Source organism: Hyla sarda, chromosome 3 (genome assembly GCF_029499605.1).
Source record: "Hyla sarda isolate aHylSar1 chromosome 3, aHylSar1.hap1, whole genome shotgun sequence".
Classification (NCBI taxonomy): domain Eukaryota; kingdom Metazoa; phylum Chordata; class Amphibia; order Anura; family Hylidae; genus Hyla; species Hyla sarda.
This window is the reverse complement of record NC_079191.1, coordinates 39,021,220-39,046,877: the sequence shown is the minus strand read 5'-3', so window position 1 is coordinate 39,046,877 and position 25,658 is coordinate 39,021,220. Positions and strand designations below refer to the sequence as shown.

General features: G+C 40.1%; 1 protein-coding gene across 3 annotated transcripts in view; it reads left to right on the top strand.

Moving 5' to 3' along the window:
* Positions 1–21,348, top strand: part of PXDN (peroxidasin) — a 140,440-nt gene extending 119,092 nt beyond the window's left edge. For all 3 annotated transcript variants that reach the window (XM_056564075.1, XM_056564077.1, XM_056564076.1), the window contains 8 exons: positions 1,168–1,325; positions 1,890–3,393; positions 5,811–5,945; positions 9,092–9,300; positions 10,398–10,518; positions 13,431–13,548; positions 16,642–16,755; positions 17,421–21,348. In XM_056564075.1, the coding sequence (XP_056420050.1) occupies positions 1,168–1,325; positions 1,890–3,393; positions 5,811–5,945; positions 9,092–9,300; positions 10,398–10,518; positions 13,431–13,548; positions 16,642–16,755; positions 17,421–17,534 (2,473 nt within the window). In that variant the 3' untranslated portion in view covers positions 17,535–21,348. The remainder of the gene's footprint in view (positions 1–1,167; positions 1,326–1,889; positions 3,394–5,810; positions 5,946–9,091; positions 9,301–10,397; positions 10,519–13,430; positions 13,549–16,641; positions 16,756–17,420) is intronic.
* The last annotated feature ends 4,310 nt before the right edge of the window (positions 21,349–25,658 follow it).

The window sequence follows — 25,658 nt, the reverse complement described above, 5'->3', positions numbered from 1 at the left end:
ACCGATGGGATGCCATTCCATAGAGACTTCTCCTAATAAGGCCTCTCCCTCTCTATGGGACTTGTGCCCGCACTCCAGTGCCCTGACCACACTGCCAGTTTTACTAGATGTTGAATGATTTAATGCTGGAAAGTAAGAGCGAGTCCGGGACATCATCACTTAATAATTCACTCTGGCGGTGGTACATTTAGTAAAGCCTGTGTCCTGTCACTATTTTGCTGGTGTCTTACAGCTACTTGAGGCCATAAAAATGGTCTGCCAACCTGATAATTTCATTATGCCTATATGTTCTTATATCTATTGTCAGGAACGTGCACAGACGTTTTGGGGGCAGGGGCCCTAGTGAAAATATGAGCAGTTCATTTACCTTGATATCACTTCTATCAGCAGCAGCGCTGTCCAGAAAAAAAAGGGCACCTAAGGAGGAGGCATCAAAAGGGCAGGGGTTTGAGCCCCCTTTCTAGTCTGTGTGAACATCCTTGTGTATTGTTCATATTGTAACTAGAAAACATTTTTTATACATAGTCAACTAGTGTCTAAATTCTGAATATTTACTGCACGTATACGTTTGAGTGGGTTACAAAAGCACTGCAGACCACACGAGTCCCACTAAATGAAAATCTATGTACAGGACATGGTACGAATGGAGACACTGGTTGACTATGCTCAAGTAAACTGGATGGGCTCATTGCCAGTATATGATGGTATATGTCAACGTATGTTTAGACTGCCAACATATACCAACGATGGAGTGGGTAAAGAGAGTGGTCACAGCCTAAGGGTCTATTCACACGGCGGAATTTCCTCTTTCAGAATTCTGCCTCAAATTAAAGCCCATAAACTTCTATGGGGTTCTGCATTCCCATTCGCACTTCTGAAATTCCGCAAGCGGAATTTCAGAAGTGCGAATGGGAGTGCGGAATCCCATAGAAGTCTATGGGCTTTAATTTGAGGCGGAATTCCGCAAGCGGAAATTCCACAGTGTGAATACACCCTAATACTGCAGAATCTAACCACACGATTACTATCCTTCAACCTTCTTTGTACTGGGTCCTCACCAGTCCAAACATGGTGCTTCCTACCTATTCTACCTATGGTCTGTTCTTATGCTTATATTTTTGTTGTTCCACTTTTACTCATTTGTAAAAATGTTTGCATTTCTTTCAGTCGCCCCCGTTCTCCAAATGACCTTCTGGCCCTCTTCAGATATCCCAGAGATCCATACACAGTGGAACAAGCTAGAGCAGGGGAGATATTCGAGCGAACCCTCCAGCTTATTCAAGACCATGTTCAGAATGGTTTGATGGTTGACCTAAATGGGACAAGTAAGTCTTCCTTTATTTGTATGGGTTTCATGTCTTAAAATTCTCTCTCTTTAGACAGACACTAGGGTCTCTCATGGATTTTGCTGTCTGTTCTTGCGCAGATCTCACCATTGATCATTTCCATGTATCTTTATGACTGCCTTTTTAATGGTAGTCATGGATGTTGACTTAGCTAAATTCTATGGGACTTATCGGCGGCCAACACCTTCTAGAGCAATATGCTCGGAATAAGTAGCGTCATGTATTCCAGTGTATTTGAACCTTGCACAGATGGGGTGCACAATCAATGTATTTTTTGCCACATATTTTAGTGTGACTTGTACCAAAATGCATGCTTGGAAAACTACTTATGAACCTGACCTAATAGCTGTCAGCTCATCCCCGTGATCCCCCGTCCCCATTACCCAAGTAGAGTACTTTGCCGTTTCTCTCTCATGTTCTTTGTTCTGTAATAATTGGTGCATGTTTTCCATTATGTTGTTTTTTTTATTTTTTTATCTCACATAACCACTTTTATTTGTATTCACAGTTGTATGCTTTGTGCTTTCTCTTATTACTTTTTAGGTTATCACTACAATGATCTTGTATCCCCTCAGTACCTGAACCTCATTGCCAACCTGTCAGGATGTCGAGCTCACAGGCGGATCAATAATTGTACCAATATGTGCTTCCACCAGAAGTACAGAACCCATGATGGCACCTGCAATAACCTCCAGCATCCCATGTGGGGCGCATCTTTAACAGCTTTCGAACGACTATTAAAATCAGTGTATGAGAATGGATTTAATTTGCCAAGGGGAGTAAGCCCTGATAGGGTGTATAATGGATATCCTCTTCCTCTGCCTCGTACGGTTTCTACAACTTTGATCGGAACTCATACGGTAACTCCGGATGAACAATATACTCACATGTTAATGCAGTGGGGACAGTTCCTTGATCACGACCTGGACTCTACAGTAGTTGCTCTAAGTCAGGCTAGATTTTCTGATGGACAGGATTGCAGTTCAGTCTGTACGAATGATGCCCCATGCTTCCCTGTCATGATTCCCCCAAATGACCTGCGAGTCAGAAATAACGCTCGCTGTATGTTCTTTGTGCGTTCTAGTCCTGTTTGCGGAAGTGGAATGACCTCTTTGCTGATGAACTCTGTCTGTCCTCGGGAACAAATGAACCAGTTGACCTCTTACATTGATGCCTCTAATGTCTATGGAAGTTCTGATCATGAAGCCCAGGAGATCAGAGATTCTGCTAGTCACAGAGGCCTTTTGAAACAAGGCATTGTTCAACGATCCGGAAAACCACTTCTACCTTTTGCAACTGGACCACCTACTGAGTGTATGAGGGATGAAAATGAAAGTCCTATTCCATGCTTCTTAGCTGGTGATTTCCGGGCCAATGAGCAGCTAGGTCTGACCAGCATGCATACTGTATGGTTTAGAGAACATAACAGAGTTGCTGCAGAATTGCTTAGACTAAACCCTCATTGGGATGGTGACACAATCTACCATGAGGCTCGCAAGATTGTCGGAGCTGAAATGCAACACATAACCTATGCCCATTGGCTGCCAAAGATTTTCGGAGAAGTTGGTATGAAAATGCTCGGGGACTACCAAGGTTATGACCCCAACATAAATGCTGGAATTCTTAATGAGTTTGCAACAGCGGCCTTTAGATTTGGCCACACACTTATCAATCCAATGCTTTTCAGACTGGATGAAAACTTTCAACCAATCCCACAAGGTCATTTGCCTCTTCACAAGGCCTTCTTCTCTCCATACAGGATTGTCAATGAAGGTGGAATTGATCCTCTTCTACGAGGCCTTTTTGGGGTGGCAGGCAAAATGCGTGTTACGTCTCAGTTGTTAAACACAGAGCTGACAGAAAAACTGTTCTCAATGGCTCATACTGTGGCCTTGGATTTGGCAGCGATCAACATTCAGAGAGGACGCGACCACGGAATACCGCCATATCATGACTTTCGGGTATTTTGCAATCTTTCCACTGTGCACACTTTTGAAGACTTGAGGAATGAAATTCAGAATCCAGATGTCATCGAGAAGCTAAGAAGGTTAAATTCTTGTTTGTTATCCATTTTCAGATGATTCTATAAGGCATGATACAGTACAACTTTTCATTCATGTAGGCTGAGAAAGAGTATAGCTGTCATGGAAGAGGATGGTTTTGATAACCAAAGTTTAACCTTAAAAGGGCCTTTAGAGTCTTTATGTATCGGTTTACCAATAACCTGCACTAATTTCTAATGTAAGGCTAGTTTTACACAAGCATAATATAGGCAAATTTCTTCACCCGTATTATTTAAGAAAGTATTTCATCCCTCCCAGTGGATAAACTGATAGCAGCATAGGGATCTATAATACTGTCGATTGAGATCATTAGGCCCATGGTTGGGACAGTACTTGCAGCTGTAATGGTTTTACTACGCCCATGTGAAACTGGGTTTATTCTACCTTAGGGGTGAAAGATTTTCCTGGAATAGTTCTTGTTAATGAAGGGCGATGACTGAGGGCAGGTTCCAATACAGCCTTTGCCATGTGTTAAAGTGACATCTTTCTTCAGTATAACATTATTGTTGTGTTTCAGAGCCTTACGACAAGTATTTGTAGAGATGTGCAGGTGTAAGGTCTGTCACTTCTATAAGAATTCATATATATATTCTAATGTGACCATTTTAAGTTTCTGTTTTCCAAAGTCACATGTTGAACTATAGTCACATGGGTCAAAACCCACGTTATATCCGATGACAGTCTCCCTCCAATGTATTTGGATTCCCACAATCATGTTTGTGTGCATCAGAAAATTTCTGCATGGATTTCACTTATTTGCTGTGGATTCCATACAGAAAACCTAAAAATTAGCCCCATTGAAAACAATAGCTAATCGAAATGCCTATCGGAGGCAGAAATCCAAGGATCAGTCAGCTTAGGGCTCGTTCACACGGCCTGCCCCTGTAAATTCATGCCCGTTATGCAATCCGTTCGATACTTTTGCAAACGGGTTGCAAACCACTGTAAGAGGATCCCATTGACCTCAATGGGATTTTTTTTTACAGTCCTTTGTCACCCGTTTGCTTCCTATTCCATTTTTTTTGCCAGAGAAAAGACGTTGCAAGCAGTATTTTTTTCTCCGTCAAAAAATGTATAAAAAGGAACAAAAACGGATATAATAAATTTTACATTGAAGTCTATGAGAAACAGAAGAGCCTATAATGCCTTCCATTTGCATCCAGTTTTTAAAATCTGTTTTTGATCCGTTTTTACTTCTGAGCATGCTCAGAACAAAAAAAAAACATTTTTTTTGGCGTTAACGGAACAATAACGGATCCAGATGAATGCAAACGTATAACATCCGTTTATTTCAGTTTGTTTGTCTGGTAAAAGAAAGGTCTGTCAATAGTAGAAGAAAAGTGGGACGGAAAACAACGGCCGTGTGAACCAAGCCCAGTTATCCAACATGTAAACATAGCCTTCATGTTGACTTCTCCTACTGGGGTGGAGCTTACCTGTCCATATATTGGCTGGTCACCTTGTATTACCACATTTCCATGGCATGCCCGTTGACTGGGCTGGCTTCATTTTAACATGAATTTCTCATGGTGAGACAACCACTTAAAGGAGTACTCCGGTGAAAACTTTTTTTCTTTTAAATCAACTGGTGGCAGAAAGTTAAACATATTTCTAAATTACTTCTATTAAAAAAATCTTAATCCTTCCAGTACTTATTAGCTGCTGAATGCTACAGAGGAAATTCCTTTCTTTTTGGAACACTGATGACATCACGAACACTTCTCTCTGCTGACATCTCTGTCCATTTTAGCAACCATGCATAGCAGATGTATGCTAAGGGCAGCATGGTGGCTCAGTGGTTAGCACTGCTGCCTTGCAGTGCTGGGGACTTGGGTTCAAATCCCACTAAGGACAACAATAAATAAAGTGTTATTATTATTATTATAATAACGTCAGCAGAGACAACTGTGGTCGTGATGTCATCAGAGAGCATTCCAAAAAGAAAAGAATTTCCTCTGTAGTATTCAGCAGCTAAAAGTACAGGAAGGATAAAGATTTTTTAATAGAAGTAATTTACAAATATGTTTAACTTTCTGCCACCAGTTGATTTAAAAGAAAAAAGGTTTTCACCGGAGTACCCCTTTAACTGATTTAGGGGAAGGTCGCTGCTTGTTCAGTGTCTGTACAATACCTGGTCTGATGAATTGTATTTTGGATAACCTAGTCTTGCAGTGAATATGACCTGACCGAAACTGTTAGGAAATCTGAATGCATGGCCGGACAGATCTCTGATGCTACATAACAATCAAACCTGGAGTTGGCTGGTAACTAAGCATAACCATCTACTGAGTGTTATCTGCCAAGCCAGAGACTTTGCTTTTTAATATGATTGTCTATTGGCTTTGAGTGGTTGTAACATTACTATTTGCCATTATAACTTTTCATGTGATTATTTATTCAGGTTATACGGCTCACCACTAAATATAGATCTTTTCCCTGCACTAATGGCGGAAGATATCATTCCAGGCAGCAGGTTGGGGCCTACACTCATGTGCCTGCTTACTACTCAATTCAGAAATCTAAGGAATGGTGACAGGTAAAAAGAAAATTTTTTGCACCCCAAATTTCTAGATTTTATTTTTGTTTTTGTATTTATTTTAAAGTTTTTAAAGAGCACCTATCCGCTCTCTATAAAGATTCCTATCCATGTCTGATGTAGTGAATAAGTATTCTAATGAAACTCTGCCTTGTGTCATTTCTTGTTGTTACTTCTGATATTGAACGAATAAATTGACAACTGGGTGTTACCATGTACAGTGTGTAAGGACACACCCCTTAACACTGTCCAATCAATGCTGAGGGTATCAGACTGTGTTGGGAACATGCCACTAAAACATGGAGAATGGTTACAGCCAGTTATCACTTTATTCCAGGAGGGATAATAGTGAAACGGCACAATATTGAAGATGCCCCAGAATTACTTTCATAAGGAATGCTCAAAACAGACATGTCAAGGGAGTTAACTGACTTTCTTTTTTTAGTGGAACTCCTAAAAAAAAAATAATAATAAATAATAATTCTTAATGGCGAACTTTACTTTATTTCTTTATCCATTATGCCCAGGCTGCCGGAATTAAAATAATAAACAATGAACTCATCTTCTGCTACTCCCCCGATGCCACTGATACAGCTCTCCCATCCTCCGGCCCTAGTCTTATTCCTGGTTTTAGGGCCTGACATGTCACACTGCACTCATCTAATTGCCCAACTGCAGCTATGTCCTGCCTCGGCCAGTGATAGGCTGAGCGGCATTGTCATGTAAGGGGCCCGGGCTCAGTACATCACACTGCTGCTCAGCCTATCACGACCAAGGTGGGACATCGCTGCACCCGACTATTAGCTGAGCCGCAGAATGATATGTCAGGCACCTAAAGCAGGATGACGGGGAGAGCGATTCCAGCAGGACCAGGGAAACAGAAGAAGGTAAGGTAAGGTTTACTATTTTTATTCCAGCAGCCCGGGCATAAAGGATAAAAAAAAATATCATATATATATATAATCTCAATAATTCTTCTCATCCAGAGTCTCTCTCTCTCTCTCTCTCTCTCTCTCTCTCTCTCTCTCTCTCTCTCTCTCTCTCTCTCTCTCTCTCTCTCTCTCTCTCTCTCTCTCTCTTCTCTCTCTCTCTCTCTCTCTCTCTCTCACTCTCTCTCGCTCTCTCTCTCTCTCTCTCTCTCTCTCTCTCTCTCTCTCTCTCTCTCTCTCTCTCTTCTCTCTCTCTCTCTCTTCTCTCTCTCTCTCTCTCTCTCTCTCTCTCTCACTCTCTCTCTCTCTCTCTCTCTCTCTCTCTATATATATATATATATATATATATATATATATATATATATAAATATATATATATATATATATATATATATATATAATATAAAACTCAATGTGTGTATGTATGTTCCACAAAAACTTCCAAACGGCTAAAGATATTAACATGAAACTTGGCACACATGTTACTTATATGTCAGCAACAAACATAGGATAGGTGATTTAACCCTTACTCACCCCCATTTGCCAGGGCGGGGGTTTATGTTTATAAGTCCTATACAAGTCTATGGGAAATATGTGTTACTGCATAACTTCCAAATGGCTGGAGATATTTCGATAATACTTGGTCACATGTTACTTATATGTCCACTTAAAATATAGGATAGTAATTTAACCCTTAACTACCCCCATTTGTGAGGGTCAGGGTTTTTGTTTAAAGTCCCATGCAAATCAATGGGAAATGTATCTTCGTACGGCTGGAGATATTTCAATACCTGGTACACATATTACGGGTCAGGATATGAGGATGGGATTGGAGGTCGGGATTGGAGGTCGGGATTGGAGGTCGGGATTGGAGGTCGGGATTGGAGGTCGGGATTGGAGGTCGGGATTGGAGGTCGGGATTGGAGGTCGGGATTGGAGGTCGGGATTGGAGGTCGGGATTGGAGGGTCGGGATTGGAGGTCGGGATTGGAGGTCGGGATTGGAGGTCGGGATTGGAGGTCGGGATTGGAGGGTCGGGATTGGAGGTCGGGATTGGAGGTCGGGATTGGAGGGTCGGGATTGGAGGTCGGGATTGGAGGTCGGGACTGGAGGTCGGGACTGGAGGTCGGGACTGGAGGTCGGGACTGGAGGTCGGGACTGGAGGTCGGGACTGGAGGTCGGGACTGGAGGTCGGGACTGGAGGTCGGGACTGGAGGTCTGGGACTGGAGGTCGGGACTGGAGGTCGGGACAGGAGGTCGGGACATGGGGTTGGGATATGATAAGAATATATGAGGACTGGATATGAAGTCAAAAGCTTCCTCCTTTGTTTATTTTCCTCTCCAACAGGGATTAGGAACCATCCACGTAGCTCTTCATAACACGAACATTCCGTGCAGCAAGGAGGCTGGAAGAAGCACATGGCTGTGTGCGAAAACGTCTGTTTGCCTCTGAGCGCCCGCATCTGAGAACCTCCGTGCTGCACGGAATGTTTGTGTTATAAAGAGCTACGTGGATGGTGAGTGCATGCTATTGTTTCTATATATCTAATTGGATTGCTACTGACTGCACTTTATTAGCTGAGCACCCCGTTTTGTAGCGAAGAATGTTACACCTAAGGCCGCTGTCTAATACTCCAAGCTGTGTTACCTGATTGTGACACCTGGACAATTGAGTGTAATAGTGCTCTGTGTTTCCTTCCTCTATATATCAGCATACATCCAGCAATGTTCTGGGGGCAGGATGCCTTTTTTAAAAATCCCTAGGCAACTTCAGAGCCCAATTATTATTTTTTTTTTTTTTGACTATCGCAATCTAGGTGCCTATTTGCTAGAAGTCCTGTGCAAGTCTATGGGACCTCTGGTAAATCTGTATCCAGATCTCGGTAGTCTCAGGGCAAGTCTCAGGCTCTAAAGTTGCCCGAGAATTTTAAATAGTTATCCTGCCATCAGGAGCATTGTTGGATGGACATGTCAAAAGCTTTGGGCAGTGGTTGGCCAGGTACTAAGTGCACCATTAGCTACTAAAATGCATGGGGGGAAGCGTTCAGCTGAACACTTTCTCCTCACTTGGTGAAGGACATACTCATAGACTTGTTCATTTTAGCAGTCGGTGGGGCTTTTCTTACAATTACACTTTAACGAAAAAATTTATATTTTGTGTTTCTAATATTTACAAAGCCTGTAGTGTTAATACTGGATATGTATTATATTGGATTAGGTTTTGGTATGAGAATCCTGGTGTGTTCACGCCGGCTCAGCTGACACAGATCAAGCAGACCTCCCTAGCAAGAGTCCTCTGTGACAATGGAGACAACTTCACCAATGTACAGCCAGATGTGTTTAAAGTAGCAGAGTTCCCACATGGTTACGTTAGCTGTAAGCGGATACCTCAGCTGGACCTCCGCCTCTGGAAAGATTGCTGTGAAGGTATGGCCTCCCGCAGTAATGGTGCTTCCATGAATGTATTCCAGTGTCTTGTACTCCAGTGTTTTCCAGTGTTCCTGTGGCAATCAGTCCTAATATGTGGGGAAACCTGGCAGTAAGTGTTTGGTTTCCCTGTATTGCCGCTGCAGGGAAAATGAAGCATTACACAGTGCCAATTCAAAAGGAGCTGTCTGTCAACACTTCTGGAATACCTGCCTTGTGATACACAATCTTTGTTCTGGATCTACATCTCTTGTCCAGAGTGGTACCCTCTTAGTGTAGTTCATAATATAGTGTCTGTATCTGAGTTTAATGGCTGGTCTCGCAATCTTATTTGATCTTTGCTTGCCTCAGCTTTTCCCAGGTCGCAGTGCGGCCCAAGACATTGCCTCACTAGTCAGGTGTTGAAAAGGAGCTTGTTTGTGCTTCAATTAGTGGAGCGACCACTGGGTGGGAGGGAGATCCTTCTCCACAGGGCTGCATGGAATTGTAGTTTCAAGCCCAGCACTAATGGGTGCTGCAATGGGTGGGGTAACTGATGTGTGGGAGGAAGAAAAGTGACCTCACACTTACAAATAAGGAATCATGGTATTTGTAGTTGGAGGGAAAGAAATCCAACAGGAAAGCCACTTAAAAAAAAAAAAGAAAGCAGTACTGTTATGGTGGACCAACAACACAGCTATTTAGCTTCAAGAAAAGCACAGATCCTCCCTAAGCATGTCCATTACTGTCTGGCAGGTAACTGCTAAAGTCATTTTATTTTAAATAATCCCTTTAAATGCAACAAAATGAATGTATGACCTCTGCTCTATTCAACTAGAACACGGGACCTCCATTCTCATGATTTATAACCAACCAGTCTCACACAGATGTCTATTGTTCGTGAGATAACCCCACAATCCAAAAATTCCTTATAGATATAGTTGGCAATTAATTTACCAAATGAGACAACCCTTTTGATCCTTGCCTAAAGTGTATACATGCTAAATTCTGCGTCGCCCATTACAGATTTATTTCGACCTCCATACTTACATCTAGCTGCTCACTTTATTTTCTTTATTTTGTGTTTGTTGTATCACAAGTGTTTTGTTTACTCCCAGACTGTAGGTCAAGAGGGCAGTTTAGCTCTTTCTCTGGTCACTTCCGAGGTAAACGTTCCGCAGAACATAGCTATAAAGAAGAAAAACCCCAAGATGCACTTTCAACCAATGAAGTTTCTAAGTAAGTAATACAACCTAAGCTGTAAAGACTTTTTCATATTTAGGTCATTTTGCACATTCTAGGCATGATTGTGTAATATGACATTTTATTTAATATATTGCTTTACATTGGAGCTTATCTCTTGGATTGTTCTCAACAGAATAGTGGTTATAAAATAACTTGTACTGATTTTAGGCTAGGTTCACACTAGCATTGTGCTCTGACCTGTTCCGGGTCCGTTCAGTCTTTTTTTTTTTTTTTTATCTTCTTTACTGATCTTCAACGGGTCAGAGCAAAATTGACACCGCCAGGTCCTAATGGATCTTGGGGAAGACTTATGAAAGCTTATGCAGAGAAAGAGGTGACCAGTTGTCCATAGCAAGCAATCAGATTTTTTAAAATTGGGCAACCAGTCAACTTTTCCTCTGCACATGTTTTCATAAATCTACCCAATTGACTTGAATGGGGTCTGTTGGGTGTCTGTTATTCTACAGCAGTAAAGTGGAGAAAAAAAAAATTGGACATGCAGTTTTTTTTTTTCTCCGCTCAACTCCTGTCTCTACAACAGAGCTCCCTTTACCACAGCACAACGGCCATGTGAACGAGCCCTTAAATGGGCACTGTCACTAAAAATGTTGTAGAGACATGTAAAAAGTTTCGATCAGTTTGTTTTGAGCGTTTGGACTCCAACCGATCGCTAGAAAGAGCCGGGAGAAAAGCACGCCAAGGAGGCAAACGTTCGAAGTAAGTCGGTAGGATTGTCTCGGTCGGTGCCACTTCTCTCCTGACAAATTCTAGTGATCAGTGTGAGCCTGAACACTCAGAAATCTGACTGATACAACCTTTTGTCTTGTCTCTAGAACATGTGAAAAGTTTTTTTTTTTTTTAAACAGATTGTGACATACCCCAGAGCTGCGCTTACAATTCTTAGCTAACATCTCCCTGCATTCTTTAGTGTTACTCAGAGTTTACTATGGTGGTTTGTATTCTTGAGAATTTTGCTTTTCTTTAGTTAATTTCTCTTAACTTTTCCTGATCCTTAGATCAATACCCCATTTTTTTTTATTTGCCGACAATGGTTTCTATCTGTAGCCAAAACCAATGGGACAAACCATGGCTGTGCATCCTTTCTCCAAAACCCCCCATAGCTGTCACATGGTCTGTCTCTATGGTGCGTACACCCTTGCATTTGCCATCAACCCGGGCTCAAGTCTTCTAGGAACGCATGGGAACTGAGTTCCTGCACTTTTTCCACAGCAGGAACACCATTCCCATTAGCAAGAGCAGCCCTTGAGTGGAAATCTTGGGTGAGTTCTTACACTTTTTTTTCCCAGGACTTGACCCCTGCCACCACCGTATAGTTACGACTGATGCCACTTAGTGACATCTGCCATAGGTAGACACCCATGCGTAAAACCAGCTGACAGTTTCCCTGTAAAGAAAAAAAAAAACTTAAGCCATGTGGTACCCATTTTTTTCTTTTTTTTAAATTAAATTCTGCGCTGTTTCATGTAACTAATAAACCGATGGAAACCACCTGAACAGAGGCCAAAATTACGGGTGGTTGGGATTAGAGATGAGCGAACTTACAGTAAATTTGATTCGTCACGAACTTCTCGGCTCGTCAGTTGATGACTTTTCCTGCATAAATTAGTTCAGCTTTCCGGTGCTCTGGTGGGCTGGAAAAGGTGGATACAGTCCTAGGAGACTCTTTCCTAGGAATGTATCCACCTTTTCCAGCCCACCGGAGCACCTGAAGGCTGGACTAATTTACGTAGGAAAAGTCATCAACTGCCGAGCCGAGAAGTTTGTGACGAATCAAATTTACTGTAAGTTTGCTCATCTCTAGTTGGGATCTATGGATACATTGGCTGTATGCTGATTTCCCATTGCATATGGCATTTGTACACCACCTTGCGTGAAAAAGAGCCTAATCCAGACATTGCACGGCAGGGGTCCCCAACGTGTCGCTCCAGCTGTTGTAAAACTGCAGCTCCGAGAATACCAGCGACCGCAGGGAAATCTATCCTGTACATTATAGGAGCTAAATTAAGATGTTCAGGGTTTGTGCGCCGAATAAGCTTTTCAGCTGTTCTTGTTGACAACAAAGAGAATTATAAATGCAGCTCTGAGACTATATAATGCCTATAATTAAGGATAAGTCCAGTGTTTCCCAACCAGGGTGCATTCAGCTGTTGCAAAACTACAACACCCAGCATGCCATGACCGCCTATGGCTGTCCGGGCATGCTGGGGGTTGTAAATGTGCAACAGCTGGAGGCACCCTGGTTGGGAAACACTGGATTACTCTGTAGTGCATTTACAGAGTTACTAAATTTTATCTAGAATAATTCTATGTGTAAAATCTAAAATGGTAAGCAATAAAATACCTATTGTCTATTGGCATTATTTTTATTTTTTATCAACTGGTGCCAGAAAGCTAAAAAGATTTGTAAATTACTTCTATTAAAAAAAATCTTAATCTTTCCAGTACTACTTAGCTGCTGAATACTACAGAGGAAATGTTCTTCTTTTTGGAACACAGTGCTCTCTGCTGACATCATGACCACAGTGCTCTCTGCTGACATCTCTGTCCATTTTAGGAACTGTTCAGAGCAGCGTATGTTTTCCATTTTTTATTTTATCCTACTCTGGACAGTTTTTAAAATGGACAGAGGTGTCAGCAGAGAGCACGGTGGTCATGATGATCAGCAGAAAACTCTGTGTTCCAAAAATAAAAGAATTTCCTCTGTAGTATTCAACAGCTAATAAGCACTGGAAGGATTAAGATTTTTTAATAGAAGTAATTTACAAATCTGTTTAACTTTCTGGCACCAGTTTATTAAAAAAAAAAAAAGTTTTCCACCGAGTTTTCCAGTATTTCCATTTTTTTTGCTGTAATTGTGAATATATATATGTTCCATTCTTTTACAGCTCTCAAAATATGAATACCACTTTTAGCACTGAACAACCGAAGAATATGCCACTTGTCAGCGACTTCAAGGATTTTGTTCTTGATATGCAAAAGACCATTACAAGTCTAAGAAAACAGGTAATATGTCCTTGAAGATTTGCTATAATCTTGTCTAACACTCTCACCATTTGAGGAGGATGATTATTATTATTAATAATAATAATAATAATAATCATAATAATATAATAACAAAAGCACCAACAACAATTATTATTATTACATCGTTATGTTGTTGTTGTTATTATTATTATTATTATTATTATTATTATTATTATTATTATTATTATTATTATTACCAAGATAACGTGTATAAATGACGACTGGGCTACACGGATACCCTGCTTAGCAAAATATCGTCACCTAGAGCTCAAATAATAAATATAGTATCCCAAAAGGAAAAACAAGGTGCTTAAAACATAACTTTTACTATAATATTTACTAAAATCCAACCACTTTCTAGTAATGTGAATACCAAGTTTGAAAACTATAAATAATAATCAAATATTAACGTAGTCCACCTTGGACTGGTAGTCTCACTGACTCGTACTTGTGACAGTACTACTTAGTCATATTGCTTGGAGTGGCACAATTGCACTCTCACTTCAACATAAAGGTCACTCATAAGCTCAAAAATATACGCGGAAATAATCCATAGGTACACATATAATTATCTTTATACATGACTAAACTTATAGAGCTAGTGGAAAGAAGAAGAGAAAAAAAAGAGGACAGTGCCTCGCGTATTACCCAAGATACCGTGGTCCCTGAATGACTCAGGGCAGAGGGGGGGGGGGGGGCTCTATGAAATGGCCGCTCACCTGACCACGTAGAATATGCGCATATAACCCCTATGGGGTATGGAGAGATCCTCTGAGTTTGAACTGCTGGGCCCAAGGTAGAAATGGGTAGAAGGGAACTTCTCCCATAAAGTTTATGCAGAGTACAGGGACATAAACCTTGACAGAAGGCGCTGTTCAGAACATCAGAAGAATCAGGTGGAAGCCAGATCGAGATGAAAGTGCTAGGAAGCACTGTTTATTTAAATACCAAATAGACGCGTTTCGGAGGATCATACCTCCTTCCTCAGAATGGCATTCTGAGGAAGGAGGTATAATCCTCCGAAACGTGTCTATTTGGTATTTTAATAAACACAGTGCTTCCTAGCACTTTCATCTCGATCTGGCTTCCACCTGATTCTTCTGATGTTCTGAACAGCGCCTTCTGTCAAGGTTTATTTCCCTGTACTCTGCATAAACTTAGAGAGGTCATGTACTACATCCCCGTTCCCAGGGAACGGGGATGTAGTACATGACCTCTATAAGTTTAGTCATGTATACAGATAATTATACGTGTACCTATGGATTATTTCCGCGTATATTTTTTAGCTTATGAGTGACCTTTATGTTGAAGTGACAGTGCAATTGTGCCACTCTAAGCGATATGACTAAGTAGTACTGTCACAAGTACGAGTCAGTGAGACTACCAGTCCATGGTGGACTACGTTAATATTTGATTATTATTATTATTATTATTGATGATGATAATAACGATATAAAACCTATTAAAAATAATAATGTGAATGACATGGCTAATAAACCGATGTCTTGCCTAACACACTCACTATTTGAGGATAATTATTATTAATAATAATGCATTTGAGGAATAATAATACAATTGAGGATTAATAATAATAATAATAATAATAATTAGTAGTAATACATTTGAGATATTCATAATAAATAATTAGGAGTAGTAATACATTTGAGTAAATAATAATTATAGAAATTATTATAAAAATTATTATTATTAATCCTCACTGGGACCTGATAAAGAGGAGATCCGCCCCATTTAATTGCGTTGTCTGTTACTTGCCCTTAAAAACAATGACATTTATTTTATTATTTTCTTGGCTGAATCGGTTGCTAAAGTGTGCCAAAAATTTGCCAGCATGAGCACCAAGAAGTATCCAGTTTTCAAGAGAAGCACCAGAGGAATGTTTTTGCTCATTCCAGTTTTAAAATTTCTTAGGATAGTTATTAATAATTGTACCTTGGTAGAGAAAGGTGCCTGGAATGGTCGTCACTAGAGATGAGCGAATTTACAGTAAATTTGATTTGTCACGAACTTCTCGGCTCGTCAGTTGATGACTTATCCTGCATAAATTAGTTCAGCTTTCAGGTGCTCCGGTGGGCTGGAAAAGGTGGATACAGTCCTAGGAGACTCTTTCCTAGGAATGTATCCACCTTTTCCAGCCCACCGGAGCACCTGAAGGCTGAACTAATTTACGCAGGATAAGTCATCAACTGCCGAGCCGAGAAGTTTGTGACGAATCAAATTTACTGTAAATTCGCTCATCTCTAGTCGTCACTTTCTCCACTCCTCTTGGCTGCTCATACAATACACCATAACTATCAGTAGTCACAATTTTGGTAGGACTTTTACTGTGGACTGAACCACTAAAGTTGTGTATGCTGGGTTGCATAGAAAATAAGTGTTTAAAGTTTCCTTTCGGTTTCAGCCTCAGATAAATATGAATACATTGCAATGCAAGATGCAATAATTAACCATTATAAAAAGTTCCTCCAAGGGGTAGGGTACAAAATAAAAAAGGTTTAATTCTTCCCATATCCATCTTTAAAGGGTAAGGAAACTATATCTTTCCTCGAGCTGATGGTGGTTGGCAAACTTTTTTTTCCAAATTTTAAGGAGGCAAAGTTGATCTGCTCATATGCCCCACCTCCTCGCTCCTCTTTGGTTGATTAATAGAGCCCTGTATGTCAATTAAGGAGGGGCTTGGAAGTGAGAGTTAGCAAGGAGGCGTGTCAAGTTGTGGCACTTGAGCAGTTCTGCTCTGCCTCCTTGACACTTGGCTAAAAAAATATATATAATTTGATTTTATAGGTTTAGCATGAATCCGGAACAGTTTGCCTTTCTATGTGAACAACATACAATGGTGTCTACAGCTCTGAGCAGCATATACAGCTGACAGATTTCCTTTAATCATAGGGAAAGCTTATCCCCTAGCCACAAGTTGGATCCATTTACTTTGTTGGAACTGAGCTGCAATACTGCACGCCACCTAAGGAAGCTTTTGGAATAAATCATCTTTGTTTTTACTAATCCTGGATAAACCCTTTTAATAAAAAAAAAAAAAATCCCTTGATATTTTAGATCAAAAAGCTTGAATCGCGGCTAAGCAGTACGGACTGCACTGATGAAAATGGAAGGACACGCACCACTAACGAAAGATGGAATAAAGATCCTTGTACAAAATGTGAATGTAAAGTAAGTAATACAAATAGAAACGTTGGGAAAATATTTGTCACTACACTGCGATATACGTATAAGATTTTCTAATTGGTATGTTCACATAATGAATTCTTCGAGTCTGGATTATAGTGGCAGTAATCTGTGGCAGACCCTGCTGCTGATTAGCATTTTGATTTACTGGGCTAATCCACATGTGGCTGCCCTTTTTGTGGATCAATAAAGGATAGCAAAAAAAGTGTTCCAGCAGTTGGGCCCCCACAATCTCCAGAATAGGGTTGTCTCTAAGTGCCCTTGTCCCTACCTACCAAGACGTATTAGTTATGGCCAATTATCGTCCGAAGTGATGTCTCTAATTAGCCTTTGATTGGCTAAGATGGTCATCTTTTCCAAGGAGGCCTGAGCGCTTAGTGGTAAGAGACTGTCCCCGTTCTGTAGATTGGGGGGTCCCAGCGATCAAACACTTATCTCCTATTCTGTGGATAGGGAATGTTACTATTAACTGGATAACCCCTTTAATATTTTACTTTTTGGTTCCCATTCCCATTTGGTGTCTTTAGCAACAATAATAGCACTATTAGTGTGGTAAAAAATAATTCAATGTAGGGTAAATACATTGTACTTTTTTAAGCATTGCTATATAAAACCCCTTATGTGATCCACTGCAATATTTTGTCTTCCAGAATGGGTCCATTACGTGTTTTGTGGAATCCTGCCCTGCTGCTCCATGTATAGCGCCAATAAAAACAGAAGGAACTTGCTGTCCAGTCTGCACAGATGCTACACAGACCACATAACACTATACACGGACATGGTTCCGTAGAACAGAAGTCCTCCAACCCAGGGTTACAGCAGACATGTCTACACTGCGCAATTTTTTTTTTTTTTACAATTTTTTTTCTTCTTCATTCAGCACTCCCACAGTATCGTACAATGGTTGTTTTTGTATCTTTTTCTTTTTTCTTTTTTTTATAACTAGTTACACCTAAAGTGGTCTCTCTTTTTAAAGGGAAGTATATAAAGCAATGACAGGATATTAACATTTGTGTCAGCCATATTTTATTGGTTAAACGCTTCTCAGGTTGGGAATACAAACTGGTGCTAAATACGATATCTTGCCACATTGGCGCAACCTTGTTAAGATCCTAGCGACCCCACAAACAGCAAATTCCCTTATGTTTAAAGAAACTTCCGGTATGTTTAAAGATTTTATACAAACTTATCATGTAGTCATGGCAGTCAATTATTTAAGAGAAAATAATCTTGTTTTTATTTTTATTTTGCTTTGAGGAGAAGTATACCCTTGGTCTCTGTGAGAGTTTCTCCATTTTATATTAACTCAGGCCTAGCTCTGATAAGAATGTTGAATATATATTTCTACTTATTTTTCTATGCCTTTGATAATAAAACTTCCAGTTAAACGGAGGGTTGTCTGCGATAAGACAAAAAGGACGCTCCACCTGCCCATAGGCTGTATCTGGCATTGCAGATCATCTCTTTTTAAAGTAAATTGAACTGAGCTGCAATACCACACGCGACAATGGGGGGGGGAGTCTGTTTTTGGAAGACAGTAGGCGTGTCATTCTAATCCCCTTAAGGGGTTTTCCCACAAAGATAAATGGGTGTATACTGGTGCATTTTGTGGAATTAAACACATTTCTCATGTGCAACCATTTCTGAAAATGTTCATACTTACTAATACCCCATATACCTACTTTGTTCTGCCCTGCTGTTTGTGGTAACAATAGTCCTAAAGGGAATCTGTCAGCTGTATTTTCTGCTAAGAGATGCAGACACTGTTGGAGAGATTTCAGGGAATAATAGTAAACTGCACCTTTCCTGGAGCTGATGGTGGTTGCCAAACGTATAAAATTGCCCTTCTGCTTCTCAGCCAAGTGTCAAGGTGGAAGGGCCGAGCTGCTCAAGTGCCACAGCCTGGCCTTCCTCCTCACTCACTTTCACCTCTCAGCCCCACCTTGATTTGAAGCCGAGCCTTGTACATCAATTAAGGGTGGGTTGGGAGAGTGAAGAGACAGGACAGGCTGTGGCTCTTTAGCAGCTCAGCCCCGCCTCCTTGACACTTGGCTGATAAAGAAAAAAACTATTTTAAAAGTTTGGCAACCGATATCTGTTCCAGGAAAGATATATTGTTTTTTATATCTTTACAGCAATACCATGGTGTCTGCAGCACTTTGCAGCAGATACAACGTGACAGATTCAATTTAAAAGCTGGTGGAGCATGCTCAGTTCAATTGCGTGTTTCTCCTTTTATATATATGTCCTTCTTTACATGTATGTGGCACACATTTGATTTTACCAACTTTTCTTCTTCCTGGGAAAACCCCTTTTAGGCATTGCACAGATGGACACACAGTTGTGGCCTGACTAATTTTTGGTTCAATTATTTAGTTTCCCCCGTTTTTTTAATCGTCTGCTGCACAGTGTTATTGTTTTTTATGCAGTCATAATTCTTCATAAAGATGTTTTAATTGACACGTTTATCTGAATTCTATTTCTGTGTTTTTATTAAGTAATCTTATTTGCTATGTACAGTGGAGGTAGCCATTTTGTTAACCAGTATTCAAAGAAGTCTGTAAATGCACTGTTCACTAGTGCCCCCACCATCTATACACATTGGGGGACTCAATATTATACTATGATTATATAGATGTACACCTAGTGGCCTAAGCTTGCATCTTCAATTATCGTCAATGGGTTGTTTGCCTGGATAATTTTCTCTTTAAAATTCACATACTGGATAAAAAAATGGGTACAGGGACTCGCTCACATTGCCGTTGTGCTCTGGTATATGGAGCTCTGTCATCAAGTCAATCGGATCAACAGGAGTTTAGCGGAGAAAAAACAGTGCATGCACCATTTTTGTTTCTCTGCATAACTACTGTAAACTACTGGACTCCTGACAGATTCCATTTAAGTCATTGGGACCCGTTGGGACCCGGTGGTGTCAGGTGTGCTACGACCCATTTTGGGGCCTTTTGGGGTAAAAAAAAAAAAAAAAAAAAAGGAGCCCAAACAGAAGGAAGCACAATGACAATATAAACTTAGCCTAACTCATCTCTCCAATTTACTGCCGCCAATATTGTTCTGATATTCTGAGTCCCAGCTGATCTCCAATTCCTGGACCTCCCTTCACATGCAGGAGATACCTGCTTAGCCAGTCACTAGCTGAGTTGAGTCACTGCTGTGGCCAGTGATTGGCCCACTCAGCATTTCCTATGCATTTCCTGTGTGCTGATACGGGACTAGGAAGTGGAGATCAGCAAGGATCTAGAATGGCAGTGGTGGTGGATCAGGAGGTTAATTTTATTTTTCCGTCATCTACTTTTCCATTTTAAAGTTAAACTTCTCCTGCCGGACAGCCTTTGTAATGGTTTGGGTTCATATATCCAAATTAATGGAAGGACAACAATCATACCTCATTTCTCCTTTTGAATGGTGCTCGGTAGACAGTAAAACATGGACTGATGTATTGTTCTCGTGTAATTTCATTTTAATACTATTCTTTCCATATACTGTACATCTGCGTATCATGTTTCCAGTTGTGTCCATCTGCACAACAAGGTTTTGATTTGTAGAATAACTGATAATATAGCCTCAAATCTACACGTGTTGCAGAATGAACATTCCAAGGAAAATTCCAGGCTTTTTTTTCGAATGATGACTCTAGGGTTAGAAGCTTAACACCAGTTTTGTTTTTGCTTGTGCCCTAAGTAATAGCTCTGCTTTCCGTCACCCAGGACACAGATTCAGATTGCTGCTCTAGCCCTGTATCCAAATTTCCTGGTTAAGGCACAGTGCAACATCCACATGCCCAACACCCTAGCATTAAGCAGCCGGTGTGCGTGACCTGCCAGCCACGCTTCTAGATATGCCCCAGCTTACATCTGTTCTTCGAACACCAACTCCTGTGTTGTTTTTTATTAATTTTTTTGTTTGTATGTTTTTTTTTTATATGTTATAACATTTGTATAGGATTTAGGAACCTGATTAAGTCAGTTATTACAGCTGCCAAAGTTTAACCACCAAGATTGTTTATGAATCTAAGAAGGAAATATTTCTTTGTCATGAGTTAGTAGGCCAGTATATAATTAAAAAAAAAAGTTGACCAACCTACTTTACGAAGGTAGACCCTTCAGACTGCTACTTGTGATTGTACACCAGTGTCCTAACAGAATCTGAAGGCGACTAAATGTATTTGTAACATTTCAGAAATACTACATTTTGCTAAGAATACTACTAATTTTTTTCTATTCATAGTTACCGTATGCTAGTTCTTTATGGTTTGTAGCCATGGAAATATATTTTTTTCATTGTAGATTCCAAACTTTGGTGGCATTATGTTGTCCTGTAGAACGTTTTTACTAATGTCATATGTTCTCTTTAACAAAGATGAAACAATTTACAGTCCGTCAAAGAAACAGCAAAAGAAAGTTGTCACTGTCACGTACTGTTTGAGGAGGTAATGTGAACAGCAGTTATTTCCCAGGATCCCAACTGGTGCTCAATCCTGACCACAAACACTTGGATACACTTAGCAAAAGAAGATATGGAGGCACTCGATACTTCAGCAATATCCAGTTTGTTCGGTCAGGTCACTAAAACAATGCAAGGCTGACGAGCCGTTTCACACACAACTGCGCTTAATCATGATCTAAAGGTCGTGATTAAGCGCAGTTGTGCCAGGAACGGCCCGTTGGCCTTGCTTAGTTTCTTTGACCTGACCGAATAAACTGGATATTGCTGAAGCCACGAGCGCCTCCATTTCTTATTTTGCTAACTGTATAAAATAATATAGAATTTACTTTTCCCCCAGTCATTTTGTAGGGGTTTGTCGTCTTTCATTGCATGGATGTCTTTTATACTAAACTAAATGTATTACTGACATTTAGCTTCCAAATTATATAGTGACAGTTGGTGTTGCAGCTCTGGCAACAACTGATCGGCAGAAGTGCTCGGTGTTGGACCCCCATTGATTAAATATTAATAGCTTGTCCTGGTGTTAGGACATTATAGAATAACCCCCTTAACATGCACAGCATGTATCCTATACATTTAAGCAAAGGGGCACATAAAAATTCTCTATTTATGTGGATTTGTGTTGACTGTACAGACAGAAGATGGGAAATAAAGCTGCATAAAACTAACTCTTACCACTAATTTTCATCATGTGTTCGCACCGAACCAATATCCAGTTCTAAAATATTGCATTGATTTTATCTAGGCCATATAGCAGCCACTACATCTATTACTTCACCATAGAAGGGAACTTTAGTTGTAATATTTTTTGATATTTCATTATATTTCTGGTTTTATTCACTTTACACAGTCAGCCATACATTGAGAAATGACTTAAACAGGTTGTCGGGTCGTCAGATATTTTATTTAAAAACAAAAACTTACAGATTCACTGAATTTCCAATCCAGGTGACCAGGTCCTTGCTGCTTTCCACTTTCTGGTCCGGTCTCTCAGCACTCAAGAAAGTGTTTAAATCACCCAGCCATTGACATTTTCAGGCACTTCCTGTGTGTTAGGACGTGACCGGGAAGTGGAAAGCAGTGGGGGACCCAGTGGGCATTGGAACAGCAGGAGTAGGGGATTGGCAAGTAAGGCCTAATAACATAATTTCAGGGCATCCACGGGATGTATGTAGAAAAAATGAGGCCGGCCTACATGCCTCTGGAGGGGTTGTCCAGTATAAGAAAAACATTCATTTTTAGCAAAAACAGCATCACTCCTGTCCACAGGTTATGTCTGATTTGCAGCCCAGCTCTATTGAAATGAATGGGGCGGAGCTGCAGTACTTCACACAACCTGTGGACAATAGTGGTGCTGTTTTTGCAAAAAATAAGTATTTTTCTAATACTTAAACTTCCTTAAATGTGCCAAATGTAGTCAAATGTATATTTCTTAGCATAGTCTACCTTTTTTTTTTATCTATCTTATCAGGACACACATTTTAAGAAACATTTGAATGCATCTGAATAAAAACATCTTTTGTACCATTTATTTCCATTCTTAATTTGGGGGAAGGTTTTTGGCATATAAAACCATACCCAAAGCCGCCCTAGGACTCTTCCTTTCTTTTAATGCTTCCCATGCACTAGCACTGAAGAAGGGAGACCAGATAAATGTGTCTTGAGACATACAGAACTCCTTCCCCAGTCCAGAGTTTGGTTTGTGATGTAAAAACTAAAATGAACCAAGATACTTTGTTGTCCCTTTTAACTGCAGTCATTTGGGTGAAATGAAATGTAATCTCTATTGAAACAGATTGTGACTTAGGCAAAAAAGTTTTTATAACCAAAGAAAAAGAAGCTGTTTCTTTTTAAAGAAGTCTACCAAAGGGTTTCCTAAAACTTCACTATAAGGCTCCTTTCACACTATACATTCATCCGTTTTTAAAGATACGTTCCGTTATGAAAACCCTGAAAATTGTCCATTAAACGGCCATTACAAAATCCCATTATAGTCTATGGGATTTTTACATTACCCGTTCCAACCCGTCTTAGCCCGTTATTAATAACGGACATTATTTTTCATAACGGAACATATAACGGACCTTTAAAAAAGGATGAATGTATAGTGTGAAAGGGGCCTAAGGGCAGATCCTTGGAACACACAACGTCACCTTCACTGCCAAACTAGTGCAGCAAAAGGAGTAATTTCCGTGTCTTTCTTACAATAGTCAATGTTCTTTGTCTATTTTGTGGCCATACCTCTGAAATGCTGAAAACTGTGCATATTTATTGTCGGATCTTACTGTTACCAAACATATTGAGTGCCTTGGTCCTTTTATTATTTTTTTATTGTAAACAGTAATTTTTACCAAAGAAAAGTTTGCACTGTGTAAGAAATGCTTCCTAAATAAATAGGCCATATCTTGAATTTTTGTCTTGGGGTTGTTTTTTTTATGTTGTTGTTCTTCTTAACCAAATCTCTTATTTCAGTTATTAGAATTTAAATATTTTTAAATAGAAGGTGGCAGCCATCTTCCTCTCTTCATGTCAGCAGTATAGTGGGTGACACTAACATTATCCCGGAACATTAAAAACTTAACCTCTTAAGTGTACATTCATGGTAAACTAGAAGTAAAGGACTTACCAGGTGAATAGTTAAAGGGGTATTCCCATTTCCTTATTTTGACTTCCCGGACAGTTTGCAGGCACCAGAGATGGTCAGGAATCTGAAAAACAGGAGTGGAGAAATTACAGAAATTTGCGTAACTCCTATTTGACCTCAAAGGGGTAATCCGCCCCTAGATATTTTATCCCCTATCCTAGGGATAGGGAACAAGATGTCTGATTGCGGGGGGGCATCCCTAATCCCTATCTCTGGAATTCATGTTCAAAACGCTGGCTTCAGTGGCTGTGGTCGTGACATCACACCACGCCCCTCCATTAATGTCTATGGGAAGAGTAGTGACGGCTGTGGCTGAGCGATAAGATGTCTGGGGGCGAAGTACCACTTGAATGTGAGTTGCACAAAAAGAGTAGCCCCACAAGATGTGCTGTTATGGAACTGAGATAGTTAGTAGACCATGTAGCTCACGGGGCTACTCCAACATATCATTTATACCATGTGGCTGATGACCTAAAAACAAGATTCTAAAAATGATGTATTTTTAATCCCCCCTATAAAGCCTATATCATGCTTCCCAACTTTATGATTGGTTAAAGAGGGGAACTTATGGTTCATTGTGAAAAAGCTTAATTTTTTTCAGGCATATCAATACTTTTGACAATTTGTATAATCCAAATTTCACCAGATGATTTAATAATATAAAGGCTGGGGGTCTAGTATACAATAGATCAGGGGATCCCAACCAGTGTTCCTCCAGCTCAAGGACAGAGGGGCTTGGGTCAAGACTGTGCCTCCCTGAGAGGGACACTTAGGAAAGTATTATGGTAATAAATAAATTAAATAAATTAATAAATGAAAAGGCCTTATACCGCTATGTAAACAAAATAAAATGTAAGGTTTTTAAAAGGGAAGGAATGGGAAAAATAAAATTCAAACATCATAAAGGGAAAACAGGGACATGTAAAGAATCTTCATGACTTGTGGGTAACCTATAGAAGCATTTTTTTTCATTGAGATCACAGGTAGGCGTTAAGAAATGAAAGCTGCTCTTTGGTTGGTTGCTATGGGTTTGGGTGATCGGCACGGTCTTCTGTAGTCTCCTATGCTCCAAAAAAATATCTATCCATTTTCTTCTTAACTTACAGGCCTCTTTCACGCATAGTATTTGGTCAGTATTTTTAAACTAAAAAACGGAATAAAGAATCAACACAGAGGAAAAAAAAAAACTATAATAGAAACATTTACATATTTTGACGTGTTTTATACCCTCTCCTTGTTTTGCCTAAAAATACCAAAATGAATGTTTGAAAGCACTGCAAAGTAGGAAAAAAGAAATTAGCTCATTGCCACCTATTGGAGGTAGTGTCTCTTCAAATCAATGTGCAAGCCATAAGGAGCCTTGAAACATGACTGGTGATTGTACGCCAAATCAGAACTTCCCCTAAAAGGTAAAGTAACCAATCTAGCTGTTGTACCTCGTCATCAGGGCCTTTTTTTTATTTTTTATTTTTTTGTAGCTCATGTTGCACTAGGCAGCTTTTTATTTTTTTTTTATTTTTTTTAATATATTTATTTATTTGTACTCAAGTGCTGCCCCAGGCACAGGCCCATGGGTGCCTTATTTACCATAAGGCACCCATGGGCCTGTACCTGGGGCAGCACTTGAGTACAAAAATAAAAAAAATAAAAAAAAAGCTGCCTAGAGCCTTGCTCTTCAGAAAAGAGCAATGTACTGGCTGGGACTGAGGTCTAAAATGTTTTTTATGCTTGTTCTGCACAGTGTCCCTCCCAAGGGCCCGACATTATAAATACTTTTTTG